We start from the raw sequence: 14,351 nt of genomic DNA on the forward strand, positions 1-14,351 counted from the left end.
CATTAATGCAAATCATCCAGAATTGGAGACCTGTATTTTTTTATAGCTTTGATATCCAGAAAACCTTATTGTGACGTCACCGGTGGTGAGAATGGGGCCAGAACGGTGGACGTCTGCAGCAAGTTCAGTCTTACCGACAGTCTCTGTGTCCGCGGTGCAGTCGCCCACGCAGCATGGCATCACCGCTCGGCCTCCGTGCATTTGTCACATGAATGAAGCCATCAGGCCTTTGTGCTTTTACTTGGAGCTGAAATCTAGGTCAGTGGGTTATCCTGGCAGCGGCGGAGGCTGCGGACATCTGCTGCCGTACACAGGGGAGAGGGAGAGCCGTGCGGAGACTGCTGGGGTGGTCCTACGAGGACCACCGCTGCACAATTCCCCGGGTGTATTTATCTGCTGAAATATCAGGAACTCGACGTGCAGAAATGCGTCGGCTGGAGGAGGCGTCGCGGCTCCGGTCACCATTGATGCTGAAGTCCAGATGACATTGTCTGAATACACGGGAGCGAGTAACTGTGCGCCCGGAGCCGGCCACCGCGCCACTTGTATCGGCCATTTGTCAGTGGTGTCCGGATGACACATTTGCTTTTCTGGACATTTTACAGCTTTTTTTTCTCTGGGGGACTTGTTGCTTTGTGATTACAAGTTTCATCATTTCAGGAGGAAACAATTCTTATAAATGTAGAAACTTCCCTGCGTCGTCGTCGTCTGTGCGACCGGGAAGCCACCGACGTCTTGTATGGAGCCTTCACCACGATGGATGGAGGTCGGGTCATTATTAGGATTTCTGCCTCCTGTTTTGCAGACAAAGCCCTGATTAATAAATGTGCATAATGCCATGTAATTTTTTTCAGTAAATATATTTATTGAAATTTTAAACAGGAAAAACCGTAAAAAGAATCATTACAATGTCCAGAGCTATACATTACGTCTCTGAGAACACAGCACAAGTGTAGTTGAACAAGAACTCTGGCACATAAAGGGTACATGGTTCTCATCTTGAGAATCACCTCGGGACATAGACCCATATGCCATGTAATTAACCCACCTAACGAGCTTTCCTTCATTAGCTGTCAGTGTGATGTCGCCATACCCCTCTGCGCCCAGGAGCTGTGGGCAGCGCTGGGCCATGGTTGTGGTGGGCCTCCATAGATGTGGTGATGTAGACATGGATGCCTGCTGCACCTGCATTAAAGTGATATAATGGGAAAGCAGAGTGTTAGTCTGATTATTGGGGGTGATCCCTGGATCGTGGGGGTCTCCGCATCGGTGTTGTACAGCGGCCCCTTCTGCTTCTCTTGTCCGGGCTGAGTGGCGCAGAGACCCCCTCGTTCTGTGCGTCACACTGAGACATCCTGTATGTCGGTGATGTTAGTAGTCAGAATCTCCTTTATGCAGTCACCATGTTTCTGCGGCACTTGTGGGGCTGGACGGATATTTTTCTGGTTCTCAGCTCCAGTAATCACTTCCCCAATCTCATCACTTCTCCGTTCTGCTTTCTGCCCATCAGTCATCTGGAGATTTCACTCCTCGATCCTGGAGATTGGTGTCCGGCCACCGGCTCATTGAAATTGTGTCTAACCTCCCACTGGCTCTGATTTGGGGCCGGTGTCTTCCCCTCGGTGCTGCGGTGTTTCTGCCGGATATTGGAAGCTTCTGCACCTTCACGGTCCCTCAATTCAATGAATCATTAGCTTGTCCATGCGTCCCCTGGAGAAGCCGGATTCTGGGTGTAGGATTCTGTGATCTCCACCTCTCCACAGACATTAAAGGGCAATACTTCTGTCCGTCATTGGGTACAAGGCCTGTAGGGTGACGGCCCCAATGGGCACTGCAATGGCGGCCCCTTGTCTATGCCAGAAAGTATTCACATCTGTGAACTTGGCAAAGAAGTGGATCCGACCCTGGAAATAACGGGGAGCGAACATTGATTCTCCGGGTCCATGAGCGATCCGCCGGCTCCGTGAGCGATCCACCGGCTCCGTCAGCGATCTGCCTGATCATGAGAACACCCTTATAATCTAATTACTTGAAACTGAAAACTGGGTCAACTTGCAAAGTGTGAACTGAGCTGACTGCGTGCAGCACATGGGGGCCGATTGCAGACCTGTTCACACCATGTAACCCTCCACCTGTGCAGCCACATGACAGACGGGGACATATAATCACTAGCAGATTATATATATATATATATATATATATATATATATATATAGAGATATATATATAGAGATATATATATATATATATATATATATATATATATATATATATATATATATATATATATATATATATATATATATATATATATATATATATGACCGTCTGATCGGGTTCTAAGTCACCGCCACTTGCGGTCTTCTGCTGGGGTCCGTGTTGTGTCAGACAGGACCCCCGGGATTCTGGGACATGACGGCTCTGCACACCGGTGATAGAAGGATCAGTGACGTCTGGAGTAACGCCACATGTAGGGACATACAGTAAAGGGTTAATAACAACATCAAAGATCGTCTGTCCTCAGGAAAGGTGACCACCATCTCATTGGTGGGGGTCTGACAACAGGGATAATGTGTGCAGGGCTCTGACTTCTGACTCTACTCATTGTCTACAGCTCTGCCTGACTCGGCATCTTACAGCTCTGTCCTCGGGTTTGGTTGTGGTCCCAGAGCTTGGACCCCACCAATCCCCAAATTGTTGCCTCTATTGGACAGTGTTGGGAATCGCCGTTTAATGCTCTTATTTTGGGTTTACGCTCTTTTCTCTTAATTAGTGATGCATCCTGAGCAATACTGTTAATCTGAAGCATATATACGAGTCTATAGGTAATTCTGGGGGGTGCGAGGTGAAGGACAAAAGGCCATCGTTCAGATATCGGCATCTGATGAGCTTTCCTGTAATTCAGGACTCCAGACTTGTGCATTAATGTTGCGTTTTGCTGCTTTGTTTGGTCAGTTTTCTGTGTAGCTGTGATGTTAGAATAAAATTTGCACCTTTGAGTTTGTTGTGTCCCGCGAGCATGTAACCGGCATCCCCGCGAGCGTGTATCCAGTGTCCCTGCAAGCATGTATCCAGCGTCCCTGCAAGCATGTATCCAGTGTCCCTTGAGCATATAACCGCGTCCCTGAGAGCATGTATACGGCATCCCCGCAATCATGTATCCAGCGTCCCTGTGACTCTGCGAGCATGTATCTGGCGTTTCTGCGAGCATGTAAGCAGCGTCACTGCAACCAGCGTCCCCGCGAGCATGTAAGCGGCGTCCCCGCGAGCATGTAAGCGGCGTCCCCGCGAGCATGTAAGCGGCGTCCCCGCGAGCATGTAAGCGGCGTCCCCGCGAGCATGTAAGCGGCGTCCCCGCGAGCATGTAAGCGGCGTCCCCGCGAGCATGTAAGCGGCGTCCCCGCGAGCATGTAAGCGGCGTCCCCGCGAGCATGTAAGCGGCGTCCCCGCGAGCATGTAAGCGGCGTCCCCGCGAGCATGTAAGCGGCGTCCCCGCGAGCATGTAAGCGGCGTCCCCGCGAGCATGTAAGCTGCGTCCCCGCGAGCATGTAAGCAGCGTCCCCTCGAGCATGTGAGCAGCGTCCTCTCGAGCATGTGAGCAGCGTCCCCGTGAGCGTGTATCCGGCATCCCCCTCGAGGGTGTATCCGGCGTCCGTCCCGAGCGTGTATCTGGCGTCCGTCCCGAGTGTGTATCCAGCGTCCCCGCGAGCGTGTATCCAGCGTCCCTGCAAGCATGTATGCAGTGTCCCTTGAGCATATAACCGCGTCCCTGAGAGCATGTATACGGCATCCCCGCAAGCATGTATTCAGCGTCCCTGCGACTCTGCGAGCATGTATCTGGAGTTTCTGCGAGCATGTAAGCAGCGTCACTGCAACCAGCGTCCCCGCGAGCATGTAAGCAGCGTCCCCGCGAGCATGTAAGCAGCGTCCCCACGAGCATGTAAGCAGCGTCCCCTCGAGCATGTAAGCAGTGTCCCCTCGAGCATGTGAGCAGCGTCCCCTCGAGCGTGTATCCGGCGTCCCCTCGAGCGTGTATCCGGCATCCCCTCAATCGTGTATCCGGCGTCCCCCGCGAGCGTGTATCCGGCGTTCCCTCCCCTCGAGCGTGTATCCGGCGTCCCCCGCGAGCGTGTATCCGGCGTCCCCCGCGAGCGTGTATCCGGCGTCCCCCGCGAGCGTGTATCCGGCGTCCCCCGCGAGCGTGTATCCGGCGTCCCCCGCGAGCGTGTATCCGGCGTCCCCCGCGAGCGTGTATCCGGCGTCCCCCGCGAGCCTGTAGCCGGCGTCCCCACGAGCGTGTATCCAGCCGCCACATCTCCCGTTTCCCTGCGTGTGGCCGGCTCGTTTTATCCTGCCACCCCGTTGCTTTTCTTGCCGTGCAGTGAATCGTGATCCACAATGGTGGTGACCACGCGTTTTCTGCCTCTTCTTCTCTCCGCAGACTTTGTGTGGACAGTAATGAGCGCACGTTTCCGATTACCTGCCGGCAGAACCTACAATGTACGAGCATCGGAGCAGGCGCGAGACAGACAGAGCACAGAGGTGGTGTGCAATATCCTGCTGCTGGATAACAGTGTGCAAGCTTTCCGTGTAAATGTAAGTAACCCGCTTGGTGTGCCGCGCCGTCCTCGTATATCCGCAGCCGGACACCACCGGTCTGCGCCATCCTGGACGTGTTATCTGCTCTGTAGGATGAAACCTCTGCGGCTTTCTGGGGGATTCATCCTCACTATCTGCATTTTTTTTCTGTTGAATCAGAAAGTCATGGCTGGTGAACTTCTCCGCTATACCTTGGGCTACTTTCTGGCGTTTGCTTAGTCTGCCTTTATCAGAGTCCGTAATAACGTGGCCTTGAGCGTGAGCAGCGCCGTGGTGGGCTTCGTCATCCGGCCGCCGCTGGTCACAATTCTTTTCTTCATTCTGATTTTAAAAAGAAACAACGTTTCATAAATGCCTCAATCAGAATCCCTTATTACAGGGAACCTGTCACCCCCAAAATCGAAGGTGAGCTAAGCCCACCAGCATCAGGGGCTTATCTACAGCATTCTGTAATGCAACTGCAAAATGGCACTTTTTTTTGTAATTGATTTCAGTGACGTGAATGGTGGAAAACGCAGAGTTGACGCCGTAGATTATTTTCTGCACCAAATCTGCAAGTGAAAAGTGCTCAGCGTGTGCAGGACACATCAGGTTTCTCCTTCACTTTGCTGGCATCAGGTCTTGTCACAAATCTGCAACGTGTGCACGGGCCCTTACTTGTGTTCACACTTTGCATGTTTTCAGCGTTTTTGTTGGGCAGATTTCAGGAATCTCCTGCGCACGGCTGGTTTGTCCTCAGTATTTTGTACAGCACCTTGGTTTTTGCAGGACGGAGCCGGTCACTTCCTTCAGCGTTTTTCATTGTCTTTCACCCATTGAAAGCCGTTGGTGGCGCGAAAAACCCTGAAAAATGCAGGGATCAGGTTTTGCTGCGATTTTGGTGCCAGAACCTGATGAGGTCGAATCCGTTTTTTTTTATCCACTAAACTTTATCAGCATGAACAAGAGGCCAACGTGCCCTGAAAAAACGCACCAAAGACTCAGCAAAACCCGCTGTTTGTAGCAAGATTCTCACAAATGCAACGTGTGAACAAAGCCGTACTGTGTCTGTAGGACCCCAGAGACCCCCAGTGCAGCCGCTCCCTGGACTCGGGTTGTAACTGTAGACTACAGAGACCGGCGAGAAGACCCCCGGGGTCCGGCCACCTCTAATATAAGAATGACACCATGTCACCCGGCATTTCTGCAGTTTTTCCATTCTGCCCCATTAGGACGCCACTATGATCAGTGACTCCAACCCAGCAACATGACCAGTCGGAGGCAGCTACTCGCTCTCTTCCATGCTTTACACTGCAGCTGTAGAATGCAGGGCATGGAGAGAAGATGTCGTTACACCACGGACCGGAATATTAGAGAGTAAAGTAACTAGAGAGAGGATTCCCAAGAGAGTGCTGCACATGGGAGGGGCCTCAGGAAGGAGGAGGGGCCTTAGGAAGGGGGTGGGCCTTAGTAGGGAAAGGGTGGGCCTCAGGAAGGAGGAGGGGCCTTAGTAGGAAGGGGGTGGGCCTCAGGAAGGAGGAGGGGCCTTAGTAGGAAGGGGGTGGGCCTCAGGAAGGAGGAGGGGCCTTAGTAGGAAGGGGGTGGGCCTCAGGAAGGAGCAGGGGCCTAAGTAGGAAGGGGGTGGGCCTCAGGAAGGAGGAGGGGCCTTAGTAGGAAGGAGGAGGGGCTTTAGTAGGAAGGAGGAGGGGCTTTAGTAGGGAGGGGGTGAGCCTCAGGAAGGAGGAGGAGGGGCCTTTGTAGGAAGGAGGGGGTGGGCCTCAGGGAGGAGGAGGGGCCTTAGGGAGGGGGTGAGCCTCAGGGAGGAGGAGGAGAGGGTGAGCCTCGGAGGAGGAGGGGCCTTAGTAGGAAGGAACAGGGGCTTTAGTAGGGAGAGGCATAAGCCTCAGGAAGGAGGAGGGGCCTTAGTAGAGAGAGGGTGGGCCTCAGGAAGGAGGAGGAGGGGCCTTAGTAGAGAGGGGGTGAGCCTTAGGAAGGAGGAGGGGCCTTAGTAGAAGGGGCATGAGCCTCAGTAAGGGGGAGGGGCCTTAGTAGGGAGGGGGTGGGCCTCAGGAAGGAGGAGGGGCCTTAGTAGGGAGGGGGTGGGCCTCAGGAAGGAGGAGGGGCCTTAGTAGGGAGGGGCATAAGCCTCAGGAAGGAGGAGGAGGGGCCTTAGTAGAGAGGGGCATAAGCCTCAGGAAGGAGGAGGAGCCTTAGTAGGGAGGGGCATAAGCCTCAGGAAGGGGGAGGGGCCTTAGTAGGAGGGGCATGATCCCCAGGAAGGGGGAGGGGCCTTAGTAGGAGGGGCATGAGCCTCAGGAAGGGGGAGGGGCCTTAGTAGGAGGGGCGGGAGCCTCAGGAAGGGGGAGGGGCCTTAGTAGGAGGGGCATGAGCCTCTGGAAGGGGGAGGGGCCTTAGGAGGGGCATGACCTTTAGGAAGGAGGAGGAGCCTGTTTATTGCGCTTCCTGGCCCCCATGAATGGCCTGTGATAATCCTGGGCAGCCGTTCCTGGCCCCGGGTTGCTGATGTGGGGGTAGGCCCTCATGTGCCTGGGTCCCCCCTTTCTTCTGCCTCCTGTAGACCTGCCGCTGTCTCTCCTCAGCCTCAGGGCGGCTGCAATGGTCCATGCCGGAGCTTTCCATGGATTTGTGGCCTTGCTTGTGTCTTTCAGAAACACGACCATGGACAAGCTCTGCTAGACTCGGTCTTCAGGTTCCTGGATCTGACGGAGAGAGACTACTTCGGACTGCAGCTGGCCGACGACTCCTGCGACAACCCGGTAAGGCTTCTGAGGTCAGGGCGGCGGCCATCACACCGTCCAGGGGTCCCGTCTCACCGATTGTTCTTCTGGTTCCTTTTCTTGTGCACAGAGGTGGCTGGACCCGAATAAACCCGTCAGGAAGCAGCTGAAAAGTGAGTCCAGAGATTGTCTCCAATCTAGTCCCTTTTCCACTATTGCTGTCAGTTAATAGAAACATGATTGACATTGAGTCCCGCGTACCAAGGTGATGGACAATGCACAATCACTTGTAGTGTGAGCACAGCGGACGCTCCTGTCCTGCCATTACTGACCCATTGTAACAGACTCTCAGCTGTGAGAAGGTTAGAAATGGACGGAACAGGAGAATGATGATTTCCAGTGAGAATGAAATGTGCGCTGCACTATGTGTGATAATGCAGAGTGCAATGTGCGCCAGATCCCAGCGTCACGAGGGGTCTCCCCTGATTTGCCGAGCGCTCACCCCGTCTCATCCTTGCAGGGGGGTCTCCGCACAGCCTGAGCTTCAGAGTCAAGTTTTTTGTGTCTGATCCCAACAAGTTACAGGAGGAGTACACAAGGTAGGGATCATTCCCTCCTACTACAAGTAAGGATCTAAGAAAAGTTCTGCAACTTTCTAATGTATCTGCGCTTATTTCACTTCCACATCAAGATCTCTGCTTGCTGTCTTCCAATGAAACCTGCCCTGATAATGTCCACTGGGCCCAGTGCAATGACTCCTCCGCTGTGCCGAGCCCTGACGCCTGTGCTTCCATTCACCAACAGCAAGCACAGATCTTGAAAATAGGAATTGTGACCTTTTCCTTATAATTAAGATTTACTGGCCTCCACTTTCACCTAGACCCTTTAAGAGGTTGTTAGGGTGGGAGTTGAATGTGGCCACAATGCAGCGGCGTCGGGTGGCAGGCGGCATTTAAAATTGTCACATTCGATTGCTGAAATAATTGTCGGATAGAAAAAAAAAACCAAATGAGCGATTCCTGCGTCACCCATGTCTCTCCTCTTCCAGATATCAGTACTTCCTGCAGATAAGACAGGATATTCTGACTGGGAGGTAAGTGACCGGGGGTCTTCTGTATTCTCACCAGCCTTGTATCAGTGCACACATCCTAGCAGTGGCATCGCTGCAGCTCTGGGTGTGACTGGAGTGTGTGGGTGCAGAGTATCGGTGGACTCGCCATCATTGATCGTTCCTGTGCTGTGATACATACAGAGATTGTTACACCTCACTGTCTTCTGGTCTTGCAGGCTGCCCTGCCCGTACAATACTGCCGCCCTGCTGGCTTCTTATGCAGTGCAGTGTGAGTATTACTGCCAGATTGGCCTTTGGGAGTGATCTTAAAGGGGTTGTCCATTCAACAAAATATACATCAATGTGCTTTAAACAGTAAGTTATGTATCGTCCTAATATAGTTCATGTATGACCGGTGTTCGGAGAGGTATCTGTCACTGGCTGCAGCAGAGCCGCTCACAGTCCAGTGCTCTGCCCACAAATAAACCATGCTGTGCACGAAGAGGACCGAGCCAGCCCCCTTCTGTGTCACATCCAGACACACCGAGGCCTGGCCAGTCCCCGTACACAGCACCCATGATGACAAAGGCGCAGAGAAGCTTGGACCCGAGCGGAGCCTGATGGCCGGATACCTGGTGAAATAAATCTCCAGTATTAATTACTTTATAAAGCTCATCTATGTATATTTTTGGCACGACAGCCCCTTTAATTACCTGCCTTATTCTGTGTTATGCACATTTGATTAATCATATTTTCTCTCTGAAAAGCTGAAATTGGAGACTACAGTCATTCGGAGCATCTGCCGGGATACCTTGTCGACTTCTCCTTTGTCCCCAGCCAACCTCTGGACTTCGAGAAGGAGATTGCTAAACTGCATCAGCAGCACAGGTGAGACCCTCCTCTCCGGGGCTCTGCCCGTCCCCTCCTCTCCGGGGCTCTGCCCGTCCCCTCCTCTCCGGGGCTCTGCCCGTCCCCTCCTCTCCGGGGCTCTGCCCGTCCCCTCCTCTCCGGGGCTCTGCCGGTCCCCTCCTCTCCGGGGCTCTGCCGGTCCCCTCCTCTCCGGGGCTCTGCCGGTCCCCTCCTCTCCGGGGCTCTGCCGGTCCCCTCCTCTCCGGGGCTCTGCCGGTCCCCTCCTCTCCGGGGCTCTGCCGGTCCCCTCCTCTCCGGGGCTCTGCCCGTCCCCTTAGAAATGTGAAGTCAGATCTCTGAATCACTGATCTACCCACATGGTAATCGGGACTGAGGGGTCCGTAACCTCCAAATCCACAGCCCTGATAGTGATCCAACCCACAGAATAGCACTGCTCTCTAGGGGCAGATTTCATGTTTCCACTTTTTTTTTATTTTTTTTTAGTGGCTTATCTCCAGCGGAGTCAGAATTCAGCTACCTTAACACTGCCCGCACCTTGGAGCTGTATGGCGTGGAACTGCACTATGCACGGGTAAGCGATCGTATGTGATGTGTCATTGTGCATACTGAGATTCATCCTGTATTATACTCCAGAGCTGCGCTCACTATTCTGCTGGTGCAGTCACTGTGTACATACATTACATTACTGATCCTGAGTTACATCCTGTATTATACCCCAGAGCTGCACTCACTATTCTGCTGGTGCAGTCACTGTGTACATACATTACATTACTGATCCTGAGTTACATCCTGTATTATACTCCAGAGCTGCACTCACTATTCTGCTGGTGCAGTCACTGTGTACATACATTACATTACTGATCCTGAGTTACATCCTGTATTATACTCCAGAGCTGCACTCACTATTCTGCTGGTGCAGTCACTGTGTACATACATTACATTACTGATCCTGAGTTACATCCTGTATTATACTCCAGAGCTGCACTCACTATTCTGCTGGTGCAGTCACTGTGTACATACATTACATTACTGATCCTGAGTTACATCCTGTATTATACCCCAGAGCTGCACTCACTATTCTGCTGGTGCAGTCACTGTGTACATAGATTACATTACTGATCCTGAGTTACATCCTGTATTATACCCCAGAGCTGCACTCACTATTCTGCTGGTGCAGTCACTGTGTACATAGATTACATTACTGATCCTGAGTTACAGCCTGTATTATACTCCAGAGCTGCACTCACTATTCTGCTGGTGCAGTCACTGTGTACATACATTACATTACTGATCCTGAGTTACATCCTGCATTATACTCCAGAGCTGCACTCGTTATTCTGCTGGTGCAGTCACTGTGTACATACATTACATTACTGATCCTGAGTTACATCCTGTATTATACTCCAGAGCTGCACTCACTATTCTGCTGGTGCAGTCACTGTGTACATACATTACATTACTGATCCTGAGTTACATCCTGTATTATACTCCAGAGCTGCACTCACTATTCTGCTGGTGCAGTCACTGTGTACATACATTACATTACTGATCCTGAGTTACATCCTGCATTATACTCCAGAGCTGCACTCGTTATTCTGCTGGTGCAGTCACTGTGTACATACATTACATTACTGATCCTGAGTTACATCCTGTATTATACTCCAGAGCTGCACTCACTATTCTGCTGGTGCAGTCACTGTGTACATACATTACATTACTGATCCTGAGTTACAGCCTGTATTATACTCCAGAGCTGCACTCACTATTCTGCTGGTGCAGTCACTGTGTACATACATTACATTACTGATACTGAGTTACATCCTGCATTATACTCCAGAGCTGCACTCGTTATTCTGCTGGTGCAGTCACTGTGTACATACATTACATTACTGATCCTGAGTTACATCCTGTATTATACTCCAGAGCTGCACTCACTATTCTGCTGGTGCAGTCACTGTGTACATACATTACATTACTGATCCTGAGTTACCTCCTGTATTATACCCCAGAGCTGCACTCACTATTCTGCTGGTGCAGTCACTGTGTACATACATTACATTACTGATCCCGAGTTACCTCCTGTATTATACCCCAGAGCTGCACTCACTGTTCTGGCCATCTTTAGGTTACTTTTTCAGTGTTTGTTGTGAAGATTGCATTCTCCAGAATGAGTCACTATCGCAGTCTGTGCAGACCCTGATTTCCTGGTTATGGGGTCACTCGGAGGTTTGCACACCCCAGGGCCTCTGTGTTGTGTCTATCGTTCTGCTTGATCACTTATTATCTGGATTTCCTATATCTTGACGTCTCGCATTGATGTTTCCTGGTCGTACAAGTGTTTCCTTCCTGCAGTTTCTCTTCCCTCCGACAGTGAATGAATGAGGCGTGTCACTGTCACCGGGATCCTCCTTTGCATTGTTTACCGCACGTTAGGCTACTTTCACACTAGCGTTTTTGGCTGCACGTCACAATGCGTCGTTTAGGAGAAAAATCTCATCCTGCAAAGTTGTCTGCAGGATGCATTTTTTCCCCATAGACTAACATTACCGACGCATTGCGACGTATTGCCACACGTCGCAACCGTCGTGCGACGGTTGCGTCGTGTTTTGGCGCACCGCCGGCACAAAAAAAGTTACATGTAACGTTTTTTTGTGCGTCTAGTCCGCCATTTTCGACCACCCATGCGCGGCTGAAACTCTGCCCCCTCCTCCCCGGACCTTACAATGAAGCGTCTTAAGACTGCTTCCGCTGCCAACGTCGGGCATTTTTTCACAGTATGCGTCAGTACATCGAGCCGACGCTAGTGTGAAAGCAGCCTTAGATCGGTCTTCAGCCATGTGGTCACTGCTCCCCCCAGTGCAGGTCGCGCTGTTTATGGCACCGACGCTTTGCCCATTACTCATATTATACTCTATTTACTCTTCCTCATCCAGTAATTGCCGGAAAATTTCCAGTGGAAATCCACCGCTGGAGCCGCAGTAACGCAGCCGCCTCCTCTCACTGCGGCATTGTATAATGCTGTCATGTGTCGGAGTATTTCCTCCTGATCAGTCACCGGCAAAAGTGTGCGGTCATTACAAAGAACCTGTGTGTATGAAAGAACGACAGCTCTGGAGTATAATGCAGGATGTAACTCAGGATCAATAATGTAATGTATGTACACAGTGACTGCACCAGCAGAATAGTGAGTGCAGCTCTGGAGTATAATACAGGATGTAACTCAGGATCAGTAATGTAATGTATGTACACAGTGACTGCACCAGCAGAATAGTGAGTGCAGCTCTGGGGTATAATACAGGGTGTAACTCAGGATCAGTAATGTAATGTGTGTACACAGTGACTGCACCAGCAGAATAGTGAGTGCAGCTCTGGGGTATAATACAGGAGGTAACTCAGGATCAGTAATGTAATGTATATACACAGTGACTGCACCAGCAGAATAGTGAGTGCAGCTCTGGGGTATAATACAGGGTGTAACTCAGGATCAGTAATGTAATGTGTGTACACAGTGACTGCACCAGCAGAATAGTGAGTGCAGCTCTGGAGTATAATACAGGATGTAACTCAGGATCAGTAATGTAATGTATGTACACAGTGACTGCACCAGCAGAATAGTGAGTGCAGCTCTGGAGTATAATACAGGATGTAACTCAGGATCAGTAATGTAATGTATGTACACAGTGACTGCACCAGCAGAATAGTGAGTGCAGCTCTGGAGTATAATACAGGATGTAACTCAGGATCAGTAATGTAATGTATGTACACAGTGACTGCACCAGCAGAATAGTGAGTGCAGCTCTGGGGTATAATACAGGGTGTAACTCAGGATCAGTAATGTAATGTATGTATACAGTGACTGCACCAGCAGAATAGTGAGTGCAGCTCTGGGGTATAATACAGGGTGTAACTCAGGATCAGTAATGTAATGTATGTACACAGTGACTGCACCAGCAGAATAGTGAGTGCAGCTCTGGGGTATAATTCAGTGGGATTTTTCTATTTTATGTGTGTAGAATATCTTCTCACTTTCGCCCTCTCATTAGTGTTTCTGATTTGCTGGTGTGAGTTGTGACCCCGTTCTCTCAGGACATACAGAGGGTAGGTGATAACTTGCTGGCCACTTGGTGTCCGGCTCCTGTGATCTGCACTGATCTGTAGAACGAGGCACTTTTATCCCTTTTACAAAACGTAGCTGCAGGTTGGGCATCCGACCACTGATCCTATTCATTCTCTATGGGGCTACTGGAAACAGCTGAGTGCAGCGCCCCCTTGGGAATGATTGGAGCTGCAGTCGGTCGTGTGCGCTTCTGCTCTGTTCTGTAACGGGGAACGATAGTGGTTTGCGGTGGGATCCACCGATCGATAAGTGATCACCGGAGAACCCTTTACATTCTTTTCTTAACTTGTTTCATTTTATTGTTGCAGGATCAAAGCAATAATGAAATCCTGATTGGCGTTATGTCGGGCGGCATCGTCATTTACAAAAACACGGTGCGGATTAATACATTTCCATGGTAAGAGCTGGTTTTCCCCTATGTAATATTTCCTTCTTTCCACTGGACAGATTCACACGTTCCTGCACATGATGAGCGCCGGCTTACATGAGGGGTGTGCGGCACAATGATCCTCTCTGCTGATGGCTGCATTACTTACATGAGGGGTGTGCGGCACAATGATCCTCTCTGCTGATGGCTGCATTACTTACATGAGGGGTGTGCGGCACAATGATCCTCTCTCCTGATGGCTGCATTACTTACATGAGGGGTGTGCGGCACAATGATCCTCTCTCCTGATGGCTGCATTACTTACATGAGGAGTGTGCGGCACAATGATCCTCTCTCCTGATGGCTGCATTACTTACATGAGGGGTGTGCGGCACAATGATCCTCTCTCCTGATGGCTGCATTACTTACATGAGGGGTGTGCGGCACAATGATCCTCTCTCCTGATGGCTGCATTACTTACATGAGGGGTGTGCGGCACAATGATACTCTCTCCTGATGGCTGCATTACTTACATGAGGAGTGTGCGGCACAATGATCCTCTCTCCTGATGGCTGCGTTACTTACATGAGGGGTGTGCGGCACAATGATCCTCTCTTCTGATGGCTGCGT

The 14,351-nt window shown here is 51.1% G+C and overlaps 1 protein-coding gene across 5 annotated transcripts in view; it reads left to right on the forward strand.

Moving 5' to 3' along the window:
- PTPN4 (protein tyrosine phosphatase non-receptor type 4) overlaps nt 1–14,351 on the forward strand; it is a 69,985-nt gene that overhangs the window by 14,257 nt on the left and 41,377 nt on the right. For all 5 annotated transcript variants that reach the window (XM_077273269.1, XM_077273267.1, XM_077273271.1 and 2 more), the window contains 9 exons: nt 4,442–4,596; nt 7,248–7,355; nt 7,447–7,489; nt 7,837–7,915; nt 8,365–8,409; nt 8,604–8,656; nt 9,135–9,255; nt 9,721–9,808; nt 13,663–13,751. In XM_077273269.1, the coding sequence (XP_077129384.1) occupies nt 4,459–4,596; nt 7,248–7,355; nt 7,447–7,489; nt 7,837–7,915; nt 8,365–8,409; nt 8,604–8,656; nt 9,135–9,255; nt 9,721–9,808; nt 13,663–13,751 (764 nt within the window). In that variant the 5' untranslated portion in view covers nt 4,442–4,458. The remainder of the gene's footprint in view (nt 1–4,441; nt 4,597–7,247; nt 7,356–7,446; nt 7,490–7,836; nt 7,916–8,364; nt 8,410–8,603; nt 8,657–9,134; nt 9,256–9,720; nt 9,809–13,662; nt 13,752–14,351) is intronic.

The sequence above is a fragment of the Ranitomeya variabilis genome, chromosome 7, assembly GCF_051348905.1.
Source record: "Ranitomeya variabilis isolate aRanVar5 chromosome 7, aRanVar5.hap1, whole genome shotgun sequence".
Classification (NCBI taxonomy): domain Eukaryota; kingdom Metazoa; phylum Chordata; class Amphibia; order Anura; family Dendrobatidae; genus Ranitomeya; species Ranitomeya variabilis.